General features: G+C 32.5%; 11 protein-coding genes across 11 annotated transcripts; 5 read left to right on the top strand and 6 right to left on the bottom strand.

Annotated features, from left to right (window-relative positions):
• Positions 1–238: 238 nt before the first annotated feature.
• On the bottom strand, positions 239–931 carry ELE39_002444 (multi-pass transmembrane; the record flags this gene model as incomplete). Its single annotated transcript, XM_067345294.1, has 1 exon — positions 239–931. The coding sequence occupies one exon, from the start codon at positions 929–931 to the stop codon at positions 239–241; it is 693 nt and encodes a 230-aa protein (XP_067202062.1).
• Positions 932–2,120: 1,189 nt separating this feature from the next.
• On the top strand, positions 2,121–3,800 carry ELE39_002432 (protein with spectrin repeats; the record flags this gene model as incomplete). Its single annotated transcript, XM_067345282.1, has 1 exon — positions 2,121–3,800. The coding sequence occupies one exon, from the start codon at positions 2,121–2,123 to the stop codon at positions 3,798–3,800; it is 1,680 nt and encodes a 559-aa protein (XP_067202050.1).
• Positions 3,801–4,570: 770 nt separating this feature from the next.
• Positions 4,571–5,023, bottom strand: ELE39_002421 (nitrogen fixation; the record flags this gene model as incomplete). Its single annotated transcript, XM_067345271.1, has 1 exon — positions 4,571–5,023. The coding sequence occupies one exon, from the start codon at positions 5,021–5,023 to the stop codon at positions 4,571–4,573; it is 453 nt and encodes a 150-aa protein (XP_067202039.1).
• A 976-nt stretch (positions 5,024–5,999) lies between these two features.
• ELE39_002410 (RNAse P Rpr2 Rpp21 subunit domain) lies at positions 6,000–6,422 on the top strand (the record flags this gene model as incomplete). The annotated part of the gene is made up of 1 exon (XM_067345260.1): positions 6,000–6,422. One exon carries the CDS (start codon positions 6,000–6,002, stop codon positions 6,420–6,422), a length of 423 nt encoding a protein of 140 aa, XP_067202028.1.
• Positions 6,423–7,615: 1,193 nt separating this feature from the next.
• ELE39_002399 (dentin sialophospho precursor) lies at positions 7,616–9,379 on the top strand (the record flags this gene model as incomplete). The annotated part of the gene is made up of 1 exon (XM_067345249.1): positions 7,616–9,379. The coding sequence occupies one exon, from the start codon at positions 7,616–7,618 to the stop codon at positions 9,377–9,379; it is 1,764 nt and encodes a 587-aa protein (XP_067202017.1).
• A 286-nt stretch (positions 9,380–9,665) lies between these two features.
• On the bottom strand, positions 9,666–10,388 carry ELE39_002388 (eukaryotic initiation factor-4E; the record flags this gene model as incomplete). Its single annotated transcript, XM_067345238.1, has 1 exon — positions 9,666–10,388. One exon carries the CDS (start codon positions 10,386–10,388, stop codon positions 9,666–9,668), a length of 723 nt encoding a protein of 240 aa, XP_067202006.1.
• A 1,089-nt stretch (positions 10,389–11,477) lies between these two features.
• Positions 11,478–13,628, top strand: ELE39_002377 (PP2C like phosphatase; the record flags this gene model as incomplete). The annotated part of the gene is made up of 1 exon (XM_067345227.1): positions 11,478–13,628. The coding sequence occupies one exon, from the start codon at positions 11,478–11,480 to the stop codon at positions 13,626–13,628; it is 2,151 nt and encodes a 716-aa protein (XP_067201995.1).
• Positions 13,629–13,823: 195 nt separating this feature from the next.
• On the bottom strand, positions 13,824–14,690 carry ELE39_002366 (retinitis pigmentosa GTPase regulator; the record flags this gene model as incomplete). The annotated part of the gene is made up of 1 exon (XM_067345216.1): positions 13,824–14,690. The coding sequence occupies one exon, from the start codon at positions 14,688–14,690 to the stop codon at positions 13,824–13,826; it is 867 nt and encodes a 288-aa protein (XP_067201984.1).
• Positions 14,691–15,150: 460 nt separating this feature from the next.
• On the bottom strand, positions 15,151–15,999 carry ELE39_002355 (U1 snrp RRM domain containing; the record flags this gene model as incomplete). Its single annotated transcript, XM_067345205.1, has 1 exon — positions 15,151–15,999. One exon carries the CDS (start codon positions 15,997–15,999, stop codon positions 15,151–15,153), a length of 849 nt encoding a protein of 282 aa, XP_067201973.1.
• Positions 16,000–16,490: 491 nt separating this feature from the next.
• On the top strand, positions 16,491–17,894 carry ELE39_002344 (SET domain containing; the record flags this gene model as incomplete). The annotated part of the gene is made up of 1 exon (XM_067345194.1): positions 16,491–17,894. One exon carries the CDS (start codon positions 16,491–16,493, stop codon positions 17,892–17,894), a length of 1,404 nt encoding a protein of 467 aa, XP_067201962.1.
• A 6-nt stretch (positions 17,895–17,900) lies between these two features.
• On the bottom strand, positions 17,901–19,206 carry ELE39_002333 (kinase domain-containing; the record flags this gene model as incomplete). The annotated part of the gene is made up of 5 exons (XM_067345183.1): positions 17,901–18,165; positions 18,268–18,321; positions 18,376–18,539; positions 18,688–18,832; positions 18,953–19,206. The coding sequence occupies 5 exons, from the start codon at positions 19,204–19,206 to the stop codon at positions 17,901–17,903; spliced, it is 882 nt and encodes a 293-aa protein (XP_067201951.1).
• Between the last annotated feature and the right edge of the window lie 223 nt (positions 19,207–19,429).

Raw genomic sequence — 19,429 nt, 5'->3', positions numbered from 1 at the left:
TTTTTCGTATGCATGAGATAATTATCGTAAACTTATAAAATGCAAAGTAAAGAGTTAGCAGTTTCGGCGAGACACTCTGAAGAATTTTTCGAGATTATATGCTACTTAGCTTGCAGTGCGTGAAGCTCTTAATGATTGCGTTAGATCGAGTGAGGATGAAAACAGAAAAAGCTAATTTTTATTAAACTGGCTTAAATTTCTCTGTGTTTCTTTTTTTCCTAGGGGTGAGTGAGTTTTTTCAGGTACCGATGGCGTACGTTGGAAAGGTGTGAGGTGGAGTGTCAGAAAAGAAGTCTCCACGGTTAACAGGAATGAGTCCCATTGTGCCTAGCTTGAAGAGGACAAAAGCTATTCCGAATAGTGAGTATATACAGTATACTGTCTTTTGGATGGTGAATGGCTTTCTCGCAGCACGTTCGATTTCAAGAAAGTTCTTGTTTGCTTGGATTAATATCTTTACTGCATTAACGAGTGCATAACTGATAACGAGTATGCTAAAGATTCCGGCGTTGCTTCCGCTCATGTATAGCATGAAGAATGTCATACCCATGGTTTTGAGTGGTAGATGGGCGATGCTCCATGCTTTTTTATCGAAATTGCAGGTTTCCATTGCGTTTTGGTTATCGGCTGTTCGCATTTCTGCGTTTTCATCTACGCATGGCTTTGGGTTTTGTCGTTTTCGTTTGGGATTTGGTGATAGATTGTTCATGGAACGATTGTTTCTATGGCTGCCGTGGTTTAAACTGTGGCCTTGTTTTATATGATCGCAGATGCTTGATACTAAAGGTACTCGTTTAACAGGGTTTTTATTGAGTTTTTTTTCGATTTGCTTTGGGTGAAGTATCCATGCATCATACTTGCTCTGGATGTTTGGCCTTGCGCTTGTTTCGTTGTCGAATATTTCCTTTGGCTCTGGTTGTTTTGCTGTCATCTTACTTATTGGTGTGGCTTGGTAAATTTGCCTTTCCTGTCGGTTGAAACCGAGCCTTGGCGGGTGTTTAGAGGCTACTTTTTGCTGTTGGTGTGTTGGGTGATGAAATTAGAATGCGATTAACTAGCAGCTGTGTATTATAAACTATACAGGAATTTTTAAAAATAATTTTGAGTCACTAGATGTGTCGTTTCTCGTGGAGTTAAATCTAATGATTCATTATCTTGTAGTTTGTGTTCTTGGTTAATGGTTACGGGTTAAAGTAAATGTTAGGTAGCGCGTAGTTCGCTTAATACTATTTTGAACTAATATTAGAAACAAGCGGGGAAGGGGCTCTAATAGCTTTCAAAAAATGATTTAACATAATAATTTGTGGAAAGATTGCACATAAATATTTGAGTAATAGTGAGAAAGACTAAGAGGCAACTTAAAACAAAAATTGTGTAAATAAATCATTTATAATTTTAGTTTAGTAATAAATGAGTGATATTTAAACCGTGTGGGTATTAGTGGGGTGTAGGTGTGGGTGGGGGGAATGAGGGAACCTGAGCAACTCTAATGATGAATAAGGGAAAAATCAAATGGGTAGAAAAGACTTGGAAAGAAAAAGTACATTATTATTAATGTGAGTACTACTAGGAATAAAATATTGTTTTTATTCCTTTTAGATAGTTAAAGGAATTTGGGCTTGGCGGACGTTGCAATATATTAAGCATTCGGGAATTGTTTAACTTTCATTTGCTTATCACAAAAACATTACTGGTAAAATAAGTTAATAATCAGCATATTTAAGTAATAAGCGTGATTGAGTCATTTGCTAAATAAATTTTTTTATTAAAATTATAATAGTTATAATAGTAATAATAATAATCAAAATAGAATTATTTAGAAAAGTATATTAGCATTTATACAAGAGTTTTAAGAGAAACTTACAAAAGTGTTAATTCTATAACATATTCACAGCAATACGTACCAATTTATATTAACTGGAATTTTACATGATTGAGTACTTTTCATGAGGAGTCGGAAAAAGCGAATAAATTGAAATTGTATAGGCTGAGTAAATTAATTTGAATTTTAGAAATATTTTTCCACATTATAAAAACATTTGTGGGGCATTTAATATTTACGTGTGCATGCACAGTGATTAATAATAGAAATACAAAATTTAAAATTTCAATGGAAAGACATGTCCAAGCCAAAGAGTTTAAGATATGAAAGGGCGATTGAGACAGGAGTTGAGATATTAAGGAGTGCACTGAATAAGAGGGAAAATGAGATAAGAACCTCTTTATTAGAGCTTAGGGAGAATGAGTTAAAATTGAAGAAAAGAGAGTCAAATTTGGCTGAGTCTTTACGGGTATTGGAACAGGAAAAGAAAAACAACGAGTATTTAAGGGTGGTGAATGCGAAAACTGAGAGGATATTTAATTCTGCGATGGAGAGCTTAAAGCTTAAGGAAAAAAAGATGACTGATAGCTTAGACTCAATAATTAGCGAGTTTAAATTAGAGCCTTCAGATCCTAATCTGAGTATGGATATCGTTAGTAAATTAGAGTTGCTTAGAAATCATTTAAGAAAAGTCAAAAAAAATGAGTCAGACTTTTTAGAGTATTCAAAGAAGATTCATGCCGAAAAATTTGGCAAGTCCACTGGAAGATGCAATTGCGGATATCCTGTATTTATTATTAATGGCGAAGTTGTTGCAGGAAGTTCAGCATTTGGCCACAACTTTGATGGAGACCCAGAGATTGTGGAATTAGAGTTTAAATCAATGGAGCTTGATTGGGAAAGAAGGGCTTTAGAACATACTAAAGAGGCTCTAAGACAAGAAAAGTTGAGACAGGAAGAGATTCTACAAAGTAGAGAGGAAAAGATCAAATATAAGAACCAAGAACTGGATACTAGACTACGTGAAGTAAAGAGAATGGAACAAATTTTGAATATGAGAATTTCAGAGAGAGAAAAAAATATATCTTCCGGTAGCAATGTAAATTCAAACCCAAGTTCCATATCATCTAAGAGAAGGGGAAAGAGCGGATCTCAGGTCGGTAGAAACAGTTGTCCCGTACGTGGGCTGAAAGAGGATCTAAACCATTTGGGCGGGTATCGTGAATTTAATATTGACTTGGACCCAGATAAGAGCAAAAAGAAACAACAAAAAGAAGAGGAGCGCGGCTTTACCACAGTCTATAATAATTCGACTTCTATAGATGGAGCAAACGTTAGTATTGAAAGTGGGGACTTAAATAAAAATTATAGGCCAGGCTCGAGTTCCGGTTCATGCTCTAGAAGAGAAGCCTTACTAACAGAAACAGTGAGAACAAAGAGCTCAGAAACCCCTTCTTCAGAGGAGTATGAGCTTTACTCTCTTAGTCAAAGCGATAGCGAAATTCTCTTTACTTCTCCGGGCCCTAAAGTAAGCCCAAACAAAACTATCAGAAGGAAATTTATTTGCAGAGTTGCCGAAGTAGATGGATCAAGTTCAAAGAGAGAAGCAGATCCTCTTAATAGCGGTGTAATGGCTCCAAGTGATACAAATCCTTCACAAAAAGCAACGCTTCAAAGCAATTTTTCTGATTTTAATACCGGAAATGCTTCTCTGGAAGTTACACCAAGTTATCCTCGCAGCAAAACTTTTAGTGATAGTTCAGAGAAGTTGATACCTCCTAGAATGTCTCCTTTACTAAGGAGCCAAAGGCAAAGACTCAAACAAATTCTTCAGCAAGAGGAGAACGAGGATAATAGTGAGAACTATTCCAGGAATTCAATTGGAGCTAACCGTAAAACATCTAATTTAACAAGCGTTGACTGTGAAATATTTGAAATTAACGACTCCCAAAAATTCATATATTCAACACCCAAGTAATAGCTGCCCAAAATTTTCTCCATACAATTTTTCCTTTTAAATTGTTTCCAAGTGAAATATTATTAACTATTATAAATTTAAATTCCGAAATAGTAGTGATGGTGATACTTATAATTATAGTAAGAAATATTAGTTAGAAATATGTCGGATTTGAGCAAAATAAATATCTAACTTTATTTTTTTTGAAGTAGTTATATTGAATTACGTGTTTAGGCGGGCGCATGCATTTCACGATCTGAGTTTCAGTAACTTGTTAGAATTTAATTATGAGAAAGTCTTCAAAATTTTAGTTGCAACTATTCTCCAAGATTGGATATTTCAAATCTGTTAGAAATCTCAAAATAAGTATCGAAATAAGAGAACAAGAATAGTAGACAATTCTCTATAATAAGAATATTAAATCTAGCATAGGTGCAAATAAATTAAAATAACTACTATCTTTCTTTTAGTGAAAAGAATTAAGGTTCTATTCATCAAGTAAATGTACTTAATAAGGAGGGAGGTCAAGTGACTAATTAGAAATAAGTCACTATAGAAAGATCAGATAGGCAGTGAAAGTACTGCTAAATCGATCTTAAGTAAAAGAACATTCCGATAGAATTCTGATAAAGAATTTTATTAATATGTAAACATAACCATACTCATCAAATGTTTGGCATTGAAAAAAACTGCATTTAACTGTTATTTAAGTTAATGTAAACTTTAATTTTGTAAGCGAGTTAGTAACCAAGTAGTATCAAGTATATATATAGTGTAGAACGAAATGTTGATCATGGTTTCAACTGTTTTTCCTGATAATTTTTAATCGCATGTTTAATAGCATCTTCAGCTAATAAAGAGCAGTGTAATTTAATTGGGGGTAAGTTTAAGTGATTTGCAATAGTCTTGTTGTTGACCTTCAAAGCTTCTTCAGTAGTTTTTCCAATAATTAATTCAGTAGCGTAAGATGTACTTGCTATAGCAGAGCCACATCCAAATGTCTTGAACTTCGCATCCTTAATAATCCCATCCCTAATGTCTACCTGTAGTCTTACAACATCACCACATGCAGCTTTTCCAACAACAGCTGTTCCGACATTTTTGTCTTCACTAGGGAGACTACCCACATTTCTTGGATTTCTAAAATGATCATGTACAGTATTACTATAGAAAAGTCTCTGACATATAGGGACACAATTCTTTATTAATATTCTTTTATCGATAAAGTGTTTTAATTGCAACATAATTAGAACGTATACTACTAGACCCAGTTCCTTAATATTGCAATTTACAAGTAAAAAAGTGAATATGGTTCTTATTATTCACTTTTTTATCTTTTTCTCTCCAACAATAATTTAAAGGAAAGACTCAACTTCTTTTAAAGCTGAGCATAGAATTTGTTCAGTTTTGCATTAAGTATTTCCTTATTGAACTATATAAACAGATACTTTATAAATATTAAACACATAAATATACATATAAAGATGTATATTAAGTATTATATTTATAACATTTGCAAATATAAATATATATCTATATATATATTTATTAATTTATTTATATATATAGATCCTTTTTTCCTTTCACTTAAAACCTTAAAAACTATTTTTATTAAATAATTTACGGCCAAGTCAAATTATTCTAAAAAAGTTGACAATAATTTTGTGCTCAAGAATTAAACGCATAAATTAATAAATTGTAATATTTTTTAATAAATCTGACAAATAAATTATTTCCTACTTTTTTAAATAGAATTTTATATATTTTTAATGCAATTTATAAATTATTTACTCCAGCCAAAAGACAAGACGCTCCAGCTATCGAATATTTTAATTATTTTAAATAGTATGATAAAAATAAAGACAGGAAAATATCTACTTATAATGGTAATTAATAAAAAAATTAAATATGTAACTTAATATATTGTTAAAAATATTACGTTGTGTAAATATAGTAATAAGTTAACTCAAAAAAAAAACTAATAGGCGGGTTAGTATTGAATAATCACTATTTAACCAAATATAAAAAAATATTAAATAGATAAAAGAGAAAATATAATAATTTGAAAAAATCAAAATTGTGTGAGAATATGAACTAGAAAGATCTGAGATGATAGTTGTGGGATGGAGGGAAATATCTGAGTAAATATTTCGCATGTTTATGTTGAAATAATTAAATTATTATTTGGCTTTAAGAGTTATAAAAATTTAGATAGTAAATATGAAACAAGATTTCCAGCAAAATTTTGAAAAAAAGGGAGAGACTTCATCTGTAGCACCGGCTTATCATAGAATGAATTTTCTTCTTCAGGTAAGCCAACAATATGCATTAGTTTCAAATGAGCTTTCTAGGTATTGTTATAGTCAAGCAAGAGAAATTTCTAGGAAAAAGCTAGCTAGAATTGATCCTGAGTCCAGGCGATTGTGGTGCAAAAGATGTTATACTCACTTTATTTCAGGTATTACCTGCGAGTTAGCACTTGAAGATAAAATCATTTCCAATGGCAATAGTGACAGTAATAGCAAAAACATAATTCAAACCAATATCTTTAACAAGTGTAGCTATTGTAATTGGAAAAAGAGGCATTCGTATACAGTTTTTGGTGAATTTAAAGATGAAGAAGAAAACGCGATGATTAGTTAGTTAAGCAATATTTTTCTTCCTTGTTTTTTCAATATTAAAAAAAACTTGTATGCTTCAATAGATTCATAAATTTGTTAATAAATATAACCGGTTGCATCAGGAATACTTCAGGAAGTATTTTGGCATATGGACAGTTTTTCATAATATTTTTCTACCAAGAATTTATACTTTTATTGCTGCTAGATTTAATATTCATTTTGGTTTAACATATTCCTTAACATTCAAGCGTATAAGCGATAATTATACATATTTGTTTATATTTTAAATAATTAAATTTGAAATTCTTTAATCCGTATTTATCCATTGATTCATTTACCTTTAATTCTAAATGTTTTACTTTAATAGTCAAATATTACGTGTTATTCTGGCGATTTCCCGCCTTGCCCACTTGTAATTTGTTAAAATAACCTTCGCGTTTAATATGAAGAAAAACCTATCGATAAATTTGTCGTGCATATACTAAAAGGAATGTATCTATTTATTGTTGAATGTAAAATTTCTATTGAGAGATAGAGAACTAGTGTGTATATATTTTTTAAAAGCTGCAATTGACAATTATAGTATTGCACCTTAATTATTGTAAATTATTGGGGTATCAAAATAATAGTAAGTTATTTAACCTTCATGAGTTTGATAAATCTTCTATTTATCTGTAGATCAATTGGTTATAAAAAATTTAAGTCGATTACTAACCAAATTATTTCATAAGATTTGCTTTTTTTTTATTTTGACTTTAAGAAATTGATAAGCTGTGGGGGGGCTGACAAAAAAAATGAATTTTAATTTAATGAAAAGTTAGTGAAAGAGATAGAGTGTAATAAATGAAGAGGTGATTTAATGTTTAGTTCAAGCAATCAAATCTGGGAAGATCATTGTTAAATGTTGAAAATTTGAGCAATTATTAAGTTAAAAAGATATTTCGAATAAGGTGTCAAATAGATCAGTAGGGAGGCGGCTATAAAGACGATCTAAAAATTCAATTGAAATAAGCTTTCTACTTGAAAATAGTGCAGGAAAAACGAGTGTGTTATTTTTGAGAGTGGTTTGAAAGTGAATGAGAGTAATTGATTTTTAAATAACATATTAAAACTTTTGATAAAGATATTTACTAATCATCAAAAAAGCATAGGGAGGGAACTTAATATTATATTAAATATTTTGACAAGGGATACCAGAAATTAGTAATTAAAAAAATGGAACTTTTTAGGATACGAAAATTTAAAAAGACTTTTCTCATACTATTATTTTTTATAGTAACTTTACTATTTTTAAAGTTTGAATTACTTAATGCAGCAGAGAAGAAAGAAAGCGGAAATAATGCTACAGAAGTTAAAAGTGCAGAACAAGATAGTGAAAAGAGTGGTAAGCCAGTGAATTCAGATATTGAGGAAGACTTTAGTGAAAAACCAGAGGGTTTGGATGATGGCACTTCTTCAGAAGCTATGGGACTTTTTCAAAGTAGTGATTTTGACTCTTCCAATAAAGAAGGAAATTCAGATAACAGGGAAAATCCAGACAAATCCTCAGAAAGACATTCCACAATTAAGCTGATGGAGGAGGCACCACCAGCATTGGATTTAGAAGGCATACCGAGATTAAATAACGATATAGACACAAAAGAAAAGAGACAGGAACAAAAGTCTGACTCTGAGAATCAGAATTCAAACTTATTTTCAAAACCCATTTCCACTCCAACAGCTCAGGAGCAGGGTTCCAGTTTTAGCTCTAATTCAGGCTCAAACCCAAGTTCTAGTTCTGCCTCAGAATCTGCCACTGCAAATGCTAATAGTTCGGTTTCATCTGCTGTTGCATCAGCTTCAGAATCCGCCCCAGATTCATTCTCAAGCTCAGTTCAGACCTCAGCATTGAATCCTGCATTCACCTCAAGTCAAGGAGATGAGGAGATTAAGTTAGAGAATGGTGAAGACCATTTCAAAGGTTCAAGCCGAGATTCCCAAGAAGCATACTCTTCATTCACTCAAAAAAGTCTCAGAGGGTATAAGGAGAGAGCTCAGCCTGAGCTTTCTTCTGTAGGAGTAGATTCAGATTCTGGTTCAAGAAATCCGACAAGCTCAGCCTCAACTTCAGGTTCAGGACTACTGTTACCAGCTACTTCCGAGGCTTCATCAGATGAAGCAGAGCTTCAAATTCTACTAAGGTCTTCTACCAGCAACCTTCCCATATTGGATTCTGCATCTGAAGACCAAAAAAGCACCACTAATACAGGAACTCAGACTAATACAGATTCTGAATCTAGTTATAGCTCACAAATAGATCATGAAGTTGACTTAAAAGATCAGAATTCTTCTCTAAAGACACATTCATTTGATCAAAAAGAGAAAGAAGCCGAAGAAAACCAAGGAAAACCATCAAAAGCTGAAATGCAGGTAGAAGAGTCCGAGTTCTCTTCGGATTTTGAAAACAATGTTGAGTTCCCAGAGGATAATAGTAAGGCTTCCTCTTCTCATGCTGAGCCAGGCTCAACCTTAAGTTCTGGTGACAGTAACATAAAGGGTGAGGAAATTACAGTCACTTTTGAGAAACCAGAAATTCAAGAATCTTCCACTGAAGTAGAGAATTTGAAAAAATCTCAGCAAAGCAAAACAGATAATTACGTTTCCGTAGCAACACAAACAATTCCCATTCAACCAAGCACCAGACCTGGTTTTGGTAGAAGAAGAGGTAGAAGAATTATGACAAAGAGAGGCGTTTCACAGCTAATTAGGGAGTTGAATAACTCCAAGATGAAAAAGAAGACAACCTTCTTTAAAAAACTTATTAGTCAAATAAGTAATGATGATATTAACTTAATTTCCACTCTCATTGGGAAGGAAGTGGCAAAAAGAGAAAAGAATAATGTATTAAGAAAGACTCTTACTAGTAGCATCCCAGAGAAGCCACTTTTGGGAAAAGAGTGGATTCAGAGAGAGAAGTCAAAGAAACAGACGACGCATTGATCAGTAGATACAACTGAGCTGAGTTAGTAGACATTAGTGATCTCAGCTTTTGGTATAAAAAAACTGTAAAATATAAATGTAGTTCTTTTTTAATGCGGAGTTTGAAATAATAAGATAAATCCTTTAGATTACTTATATCCCTCTATTGATAATCAAGTCAAATAATATATTCTAATTCTGAAGTTCCTGTCAATTAACACTGAAGGAGAGGGGAGAGGTTTGCAATTAAACTATTTCTTTGCAATTTATAAATCTCTCAATTATCCCCAATATTTCTTGTTTCACTTTAGTTTGCATCTGGTTTGTTCTTTGAGTGTGATTTAACTTCAAGATGAGGAGGATCACAAGACGAACCATCTAACAAACTACTCATTAAAGTCTCAATTTCCTTAAGAAGCTCCTGGTGGGCTGCTTGATTTGAAAAGTCTGAAAACCATATCTCGATTCTAATATTACCTTTACTACCTCCAAGCTTATCAACTAACCTAATTCCATTCACTATAGAAGAGTTCTTCAAACTTCCTCCTATTACTGCCAAAACTAAATTATTCCACATTGTATCTAATTCTCCAGGAACAACTGATGATTGCCAAGCTCTAAAGTGAATATGACCACCAGCTGCATTCATTGGGTCCTCCCACATTGGTTGGATACCTTCTTTAAATAAAATTACCGCATCTACTACACTCTTTGAACCATCTGATGATTCTCTTATCATTCTCTTACCTTTTAATAATTCTGAAGGCTGGGGAATATGATGCCAAAGCCACCAAAATTGTTGAACTGATGAAAACCTGGCCACTGGCTTCGTAGCATTTGAGTAGTCCGAGTCTTTTCTTGTCTCTAAATTTAATTGTTCCCATACAACCCACTCGTGAGATAGTGGTAAAGGTTTTGATATTAAATCATCTGGTAAATCTACTTCACTACAGGCAGTCGGAAGCGTTAAACTTGGCTCTATCGACTCATTGAAGGACAAATACTTTGAAACTACTTCTTTCTCCGTCATTTGATATATTGATTTCTATAATATTTAACGGTACCTTAAATATTTATCCAATATATTCTGCTTTTATTTTTTTTCCTCTAGAATTTTTTCAATCCCCACGTCCAATTAACTATTACTAGAGAACCGCTTTTTGTCCCGCTGACGAGAAGCCCAATACATTTTTTTTAATAAATTCAAGTTAAATTTTGGCGCCTAAAAAAAGAATTGAGGTAAAAAAAAAGAGGGAAATTATTAGGTAATACTAATTTAAGATTTATAAGTAGAATAAGGGGGGGCAAAGGTAATATAGAAATCTTAAAGTACGGGAAAGAGGGAGATTTGTGAATTAAGAGCGAGGAATCATCTGGATTTTCGTATTTACTTGAGAACATTTGGGTATTTTTTCTTTTCTTCCACGTTGCAAACTTTTTTATTACACATTGCACAATTTTTAATAAATTTACTTAAAGTCTAACAGAGCCCACTTTTATTGACAGAAGTTATTCATTCTAGTAAAAAATAATTTTGGTGAAGTATTAAAATATGGAAAATCACAAAAACTAGCTAATATATAATATTTATGTGTACATTAAGTAATTTACATATTTTCAAAAAGATTTTATATAGTTAAATATATATAATATTTATACATTACATATATACAAACCCGAGTAAAGTTCAATTATATATTTGTGCATGAATACATTCATTTTTCAAAGCATTGCTTGAAAAAAAACAACTTATTACACGCCTATACTAATAGTTAAAGAGAAGAAATCCACTTTTTTGGTAATTTAAGGGCTTTGTGAGTACATTACTACAATTTTGTGTGTAGCCGTGTTAAAAAGCTACTAAACTAAACAGACTTTTAAATAGAGAAATTTTATTTGGATATTGAGGAATACGAATCAGTTTAATCAGATTGACCATTTTCCTTGGTGATAAAGGAGTTCTTTCTAGGCTTTTGACAGTAGGTATTTGGATTGAGTTGAAATATTTGTTTTTTAAAATCAATCATATTCATCAACTTTATTGGGAATTTCAGAAAATGAAATTAATTTCAGGTATTTAGTTGTTTCCAGGTTTAAGAGATTTGCCTAGCTTTAATCAATGAATTGGTTGGTTGACTGGGGTGTATCTTGTTCCCAAGGTGGATGCAAGGAAAACCAAGATGGCTGGTTTGTGTCAATACCAGCCCAGAAGAAGTCTGATAAGAAAGAAAATCAAAAAAGGAGACAGATTAACAATTCAAAATATGATTACCATAAAGTTGGAAGGTTGGATAAGCTTGGGTTTTCACAAGGAGTCTGGAATTTTGACCCAATCGAGCCAAATTTAACGAATGCTGGAATTTTTAGCCCTCAAAGAATATCAGGTTTTAACAGAAATATGCAGTGTTTGGATGAAGTAATAAACGAGGCGTTTCCACCAGTATTTCCTTTATTTACGTTGCCACCATTACCACCAAAAAGAAGTGCCCCCGGATGGAATTCTCACTCAACGGGAAATAAGCTGGAGGGCTTTAACAGATCTTGCTTTTTTGGCCTTCTAGATGGACATGGCCACTATGGTAAGACCGCATCTCATGTGGCTGGTTACTGTATGTCCCAAGTTTTAAGTAAGGAAGTACCTGATCTCCCAAATAATCTTGATATTGGTGATTATGTTGAGCAGGTTCTTTATATTTTGAACAGGGGATTTTCTCATGCCCACGATAGTGTGATTAGTGCAAATGTTTCAAGCAAAAAAGATTTTGGTACCACTTGTATTGTAGTTGGAATTGTTGGCCAATATCTAGTGACTGCTAACTGTGGAGACTCATCTGCAATTTGCATAATTCCAAACCTTGACAGAAATACTAAATTCCAGCTAAAGCCTGGAGAGAAGCCTGCTGCCTTTAACTCTGGCAATTATAATTCTGGAGGTATTGGAAATAATCAGAGTGCCAGCAAAGTTAGTAATAACAATACTGGTGGCGGAAATATGAGCTGCACAAGTAGCAGCATTAGTATTAGTGGAGATAAAAACAGTTATAATGGCCATGCTGAGGAAAGTAAATATAGGGATTCGAAAATGTCACTTCCAGATCTTCCAGCTCCTCTATCTTACAGCAAGCCATCAAACCAAGCGACTTTAAATTTCCATGGAATATATTACCTTTCAAATCCCCATTGCTTGAATAGAAAGAGTGAGAGACAAAGGATTGACCAAAGCGGAGTAGGGAAAGTTGTGTTGGGGGACTATGGTATGCTCAGACTAATTCCTTCTTATCTTTCGTATTCACAGGCCAGAGATTTGGGATTAAGCATTTCTATGAGTAGATCTCTTGGTCACATGCATCTTTCTAGATGTGCGTTATTACCAACCCCAGATTACCGAATTCTTAACTTGGGGGGTAACCCTCCAAGAAGGGAATGTATTAAATCCATTAGGAAACGAAGTATTGACAGCCAAAGGGCCAAGATAGAGGATGAAAAGATGGCCTGTTTTTCCGAAGCTCTTATTGAGCAGAGTGTTATTGCTATTGGGTGGGGGAACAGACCCAGCATTTATCAAAACGACGATCAAGTTGAAAAAGTCGAGTTAGATTGGAATACTGATGATGATAGCTTTTCAAACCATTTAGCTATCAATGGTACGACTATCAAGCCATGGCGAGAATCTTATATTGTAATTATGTCTGATGGTGTCAGCGATATATTAGATGCTTTTACTATTGCTGACATAATTGTTGATTCCCAAGATAAGAGCATGCAAGAGATAGCTGGTTTACTTACAAGTGAAGCTGAGAGAAAGCGAAGAATGAGTAATATTCGTGCTGATAATTGCACTGTAATTGTTGTACATTTGACGAATAAGCTTTATGACCAAACTGTTGTATACAATGAAGCTTTGGAATCTCCTACCAAGCCTTGCATTGAAGTAAACTTGAGCAATAGTATTTGTCTTGAGAAAAATTCCCTCAAAAATCAGAAAATTAAAGCAAATACAAATACAATTACTAGCACCATTCACACCTGTGCTACTTCAGACACTTCAAATTTCAGTAATGCAAATAGTGTGCTGAGTAGTCCTACAAAGATTAATACATGCAAATCCTTTGAAACTCCTATCCGAAGCTTTAAACCCAATCAAATGTACTTCCACAGAACGGTAACTCCTATCCAAAGGAGAAGGAAAATTACCACTCCTTCACCTGCAAAAGCAAAAACTTGTAAAATCAGAGAGTTACCAAATATTCTTCTTAAAAATCAAAATTAAGTTCTACTTAATGTTCCACATTTATTCTAATTTTTTTAAAAGTAACTTTCACTATTATTCTTGCATTGATTATTGTCCACATTGAACTTAATTGGTTGGAGAGGGGGGTGTACATGCATTTGCAAATTTGCAAGTTTCACTTATACCGCGTAATTTCATAATATATTATTAGAAGTCAATTTATTATAAAAAAAGTTAATTATTTACTTGAACTATATTTTCGTGTCTAATAAAATCTAATTTATTGCTTACATGGTTGTCATGAACCGCTTGTAACTTATTCAATTCACTAGCATTTTCTGCTTCCATCTTCACTATTGAATTCAATGCAGTTACATCTCTCACAATCTGTTCTTTAATGGTATCCACCAAATAACCTAAGGCGTGTATCTGAATAATCATCTTCTTATCCTTCCTTAACATCCTTCTCAAAAATTTTAATTTATAATCCAACTTATACAAACCTTCCATAATACTTGTATGAATTGAACCTTGCTGTTCTGCATCCCCATTTTCTTTTTTTTCCTCACTTTGCTGGCTTTCAATACTTTCCTGGCCTTCCCCAGAATCATCTTTATTGTCAGTAATTCCACTTTCTATCACAGAGTTTTCTACAAAGTTTTCAATTCCATTTTCTGCATCTTTTTTCGCTCCCTCTTCCTTCTCTCCCTCTTTCCCCCCCTCTTCTTTTTTATCCTCTTCTTTCTTCTCTTCTTCTTCCTTCTTCTCTCCCTCTTCTTTTTTATCTTCTTCTTTATTCTCTTCCTTCTCTCCTTCCTTTTTCTCGACCTCTTTTTTTTCTTCTTCCTTCTCTTTTTCTTCCTTACCCTCTCCATCTTCCTTCCTCTCTCCTCCATCCGAATTTTCACCATTTACTGAATTAGAGTCCTGACCAGGCGTCACTACATCATCTCTTCTTTCAGAAACTTCGCCATTATCTTTATTTGTAGCCATTGAGTTATCCTTATTAGCAGTATTATCTTTACCAAGACAATAATGTGAAGAAATTACAACCGCTAAAATGAACACAATTAGGCTTAATCTTAGTTGACCAAAATTCATTTCTCCTTAAAACTTGATTTAATTAAATTACTCCACTATTTAAAATATATTTATATAAATATATCCTCAATTTAAAATATAAACAGCTTATATAACTTGGCATCCAAGTTTAAATTTGAATTATTGAACTTGCAAGAATTCACTGATTTAAAATAGAATATTCTGATTAGGTTTTTATATTTATATATTTCCCTTCTATAATAATATTTAGTTAATTCCTTACCTCTTAAAGAAAACAAAAAAAGAAGCGTGTGTTGAATTTTCTTAATATAACTTTAATTTTTTTTCTTTGTGTGCATTTCTTACTACACACACAATAAGAACGGTAACAATATAAGTAATATCATGACTATAATATTTTTTAAAAAACCTTAATCAACCTAAGTATTTATTTATATAATTTTGCAATAATTTACTCATTATAGACTATTAGAAATGACGATTAGCGAATTAAACTTCTTTATCTTGAGTATTTAAACTTTTTGTTTCCAAAGTTTCCATAATTCCTGGAAGAATGATAATCACCTACAGTGCTATTCCTGTCATTTTGACCCTTATAGCCGTAACTTCTAAAACTTGTATGTTCTCTTTGTCTATATGTCTGTCCGCCCCCGGAATTCCCATAATTATTGATACTCTGTTTAGAACCATAGTGATGAGTACTATTAATGCCGCTAGAAGATCTTTTTGATGTTCGCTTTTCTTGTCCTCTTACTATTCCCAAACCACCACCAAGTCTTTTTGGTAGCCAATTCTCAACTGTTCTACCTCTCTCAACATCAACTAATACCTTCCATCCATCGATATTCTTTCTATTGAACGACTTATATGCTTCTTTCAAAGAATCTTCATTTTCAAATTCTGCAAATGCATATCCTCTTGATTCACCTTGGAAATCTTTAACAATGTGTAAATTTAATAAATTACCATAAACTTCCAGCTCTCTCCTTAAAGTCCTCTCTGTAGTATCATAATTTAGCCTTGCTATAAACAATGTATTGTAAGGATCCCCCGTTTTAGAATTTAAATTTTCTTCTCTTGGATTAAATGACTCAATCTTTCTTTGCATCTCATGTTTATAATTTTGAATCCTTTGCAATTTTTGCTTTTCTTTACGCATTTTTGTATCTATATATGGCTCAGGAGGTGGCGGATTAACCTTGTCAAACAAATCTGGATTCTCATTTAATAGGTCTGCAAGACCCTGGTAAGGCTTATGCGGTCTTCTTTTTGGATATGGAATATGTGGTAATGGTGGCCTTGCTTGAAAAAACTTTAGCAAGTCATTAGACATTCCAATGGCCGACATATTTTCTAATTTCCCAGTAAATAAAGTCTTAAAAAGAGGAAAAAAGTTAAACTAGCCTTACTACTAGTTAAAAAATTTATTATAGCTTCAATTTATATTTCTTGCCTACTTGCGTCGTTATAAATTCTCCGGCACAATCAACTGTTCAATTAATAGAAAATACTAAGACTAAACTGTTGAAAATATATAACGTACATATATAACTCTAAGAATTCCACCGAAAAGTTATCTTTGCCCTCTCTTGTTTGTCCCCTCTCTCTTTTCCCAATTACTTGCTCGGCTGATTTATTTTCTTGTTAAAATTATGAACACACGAGCTCCCGCCAAAAAAATTATTTAAGTTATTTTTTATTAGGTTGCGACAATTTTGAATTTAGAGAGATAACGGAAAAGGCAAAGAAAAGTGCTATTTTTGCGTGGGAGTTTGTTTATTAACTGTTTGATTAAGCTAAAAGCCGTATTTTATTTAATAGTAAGTGTTTTCAGTCGAAATGCATCAAATTTTAGATGATGATGATTGGTTATCATCCGAATTGCAAATATTATTCAAAGATACACAAAAATCCTACACAAGAAATGAGCTTAATAAGGCATTATATGGCTTTGAAAGCCGTCTTTCCACTAAGTGTGCCGGTAATTATGTTTCTCCAAAAATTGTTTTGTGCAGTAATCATGAATCTAATGCTTGGATTGCATTTGAAAATATTTCAAAAGGTGAACTTTTGTTGGCGGAAAAACCATTATGTTGGGTAACGCCCAAAATTGGAAATCATCGTAAGGACTATTCATTAATTCTTTGGAAAAAGTTGATTCAAAAATGCATGAATGACAGTAAATTGTTGAAAAGTTTAAAGATGTTATTTCCACGTACACAAGCTGATATTAAAAGGATTCGACAAGAGTCAGAGAATTACAAAATACCTGTGAAAGAAATCAGCGACTACTTTGAAGCTAACACAGAATTGGCAAATAAAATAAAATTCAAAGAAGCACTTAGAATATATTTAGTTGTAAAATATAATCAAATGTCGGTTAACATCTTGCCTGAACTTTGGAAAAATCCATTTTACTGGTCAGAAATATTCTCAATAAACTCTCTATACTTTAAATCTTCATTCTTCGATCACTCATGTAGTCCAAATGTTGCCAGGTTCTATGTTGGAACTGTTGCTGTATTTAAAGCTTTAAGACCAATAAAAATTAAAGAGCCTTTATCTATATGCTATATAGAAAATGAATACATTCAAGATCCACTTTGGGTGAGGAATAGTGAGCTTAATTTCTTCTGTAGATGTAAATTATGCCAGAAAGAAGGAGGATTCACACCTGATGAAGACATTTCCAAAATTACTGAAATTAACAAAATCTCAAAAAAGCTCAATAAAAGATGTTCTTTGATATCTAGAAGGTACATCTGCATGCTTCAGGGTTTAACTTTAGAAGAAAGGATTTCGGTTATTGAGGATATTCTGGTAAAAAGCTTTCTGCCAAATGACCAAGTTAACATATCCAAGGCTCCAAAACTTGTTGGTTTAGATGCTTCTAAGCTTATTGGATTCTTAGTTCATGACTACATATCCTACAAGAATTATGAAAAAGCTCAATACTGGCTAAGTATTATGTATAAAGTTATTCTCATTAAGGATGAACATAATATTCCTGTTTTAATTCTACTCGGACTTATTTCAAATGATCCCGAAACTCAAATAAAACATCTTCAAAAAGCTGTCAAAATCTCAAAAACGATTTTTGGATCTAACGTCAAATTCTTCATGAAACGATACTGGCTAGATATTAAGCATTTTGTCACTATGCTTTATGAAAATAAAAGAGAAAGAATCAGTTTCCTACGTCATATTTCATTTTTGATAAGATCTATTTTTTCTAAAAAATAGTTCTCTTCATTCAACTTTTGGAAAATGGCAACTATTAAACCACGGATGCTCTATTACTTGTTTAAAATCGCCTTTTGAACCTAATCTGGTGGATTCGTCACTATTTAAAAGTTGCATAATCAAATTTTCCGTATCTTCCTGGTTTTTTTTATTTGAAATAATATCACCCATAAAAACTACAGGCTCAGGAAAACTAAGAGATTTAGGAGATTCATTAATTTTTTTAAGAAGGTACTTATTTTCTTCTGGATGATATCCATATGGAGGTATACTAATATTTATTTATTTTTTTTTGCAAATGTAATTTCGATTCAAGTTTAATTATTAAAAAAATAAAATAAAAAAACACAAGAAATCTCTTATTCTAACGTACCCAAATACCATCTCGTAAATTAATACTCCGAATGACCACCAGTCAAATTCTATACTGTAATTTGGTTCTTGCATGCAAATCATTTCTGGCGCCATTGTGTGAAACGACCCACAAAATTCTGTTAACCTTTGTTTTTCAACATCAACAAAACATGCCAGACTCATATCTATCAGTATTACCCTTTCTGTTTCAGACTCAATGATGATATTGCTACATTTAATATCTCTATGCATTATGCCTTCTCTATGTAAAGAGCCGATAATTTTTGCTACCTAAAGTGTTTATTGAGTTAATTATATAGTTATTAGGGAAATATTTGTAAATTTGTCAAATTGAAAATTTTCATATTTTTTTATTGGCTTTTTTGTTTCCTCACCAGCTATTACTGTTACTATCAGAAATATACTTAATTTAACATACCTGAATGAAGACTCTCTTCAAGAAATCGATGGTTAAACTCGAGTCGTTTAAATACTTGTCCAGAGTTTGGCCCTGAATGTAATTTAAAGCAATACAAATGTACTTAATTCCTGTATCTTTCTCTTCCAAAACTAGTGAATCGTGTCTAATAAAGTGAAATAAAGGGTTCTAGAAAATAGGTTATATGAAAAATATGTCTCTTTCAGGAAAAAAACGTTAAGAAGCTTGAATATTCTTCCTGTAAAAAAAAAAAGAGAAAACTTACATTAAAGGTAAGGCTAATTTCTCATCTTCTGTCATTGTTTGGCAATCTCTAATGTGCTCCAAAACATTTCTTTCATTCCAAATATGATCGTGGTTAACAACCATATCTTTTCTATACATCTTGAGAAGAATTATATTGGAGCTCCCACCAGATCTAGCAAACCCCTCTGCAACGCAAACTTTGGAAGCTTTTTTGAAAGATATTTCCGATTTTATAACAATCTTGTCAAAGATACCCGAAGACTTTACCTCCATTGATACCTCACACAAATCATGTACACACACATTAGTGCATTTAAGCTTTAAAAAGTATCTACTTATCCTATCCTTTTAACCTTATTAATCAATTTTATTTTTGCCCATTTAATTTTTAATTTTTCTCTATCAGTTAAACCAGTTCAAAGTTTCATTTCGTGATTTCCCCCACTCATTCCCCTTAATCCAAATATTAATCCAGAATTTACATACACAATATTAT

Source organism: Cryptosporidium sp. chipmunk genotype I, assembly GCF_004936735.1.
Source record: "Cryptosporidium sp. chipmunk genotype I strain 37763 chromosome Unknown contig_26, whole genome shotgun sequence".
Taxonomy (NCBI): Eukaryota; Apicomplexa; class Conoidasida; order Eucoccidiorida; family Cryptosporidiidae; genus Cryptosporidium; species Cryptosporidium sp. chipmunk genotype I.
The sequence above is the reverse complement of the archived record's forward strand: the minus strand, read 5'-3'. Positions and strand labels throughout refer to the sequence as shown.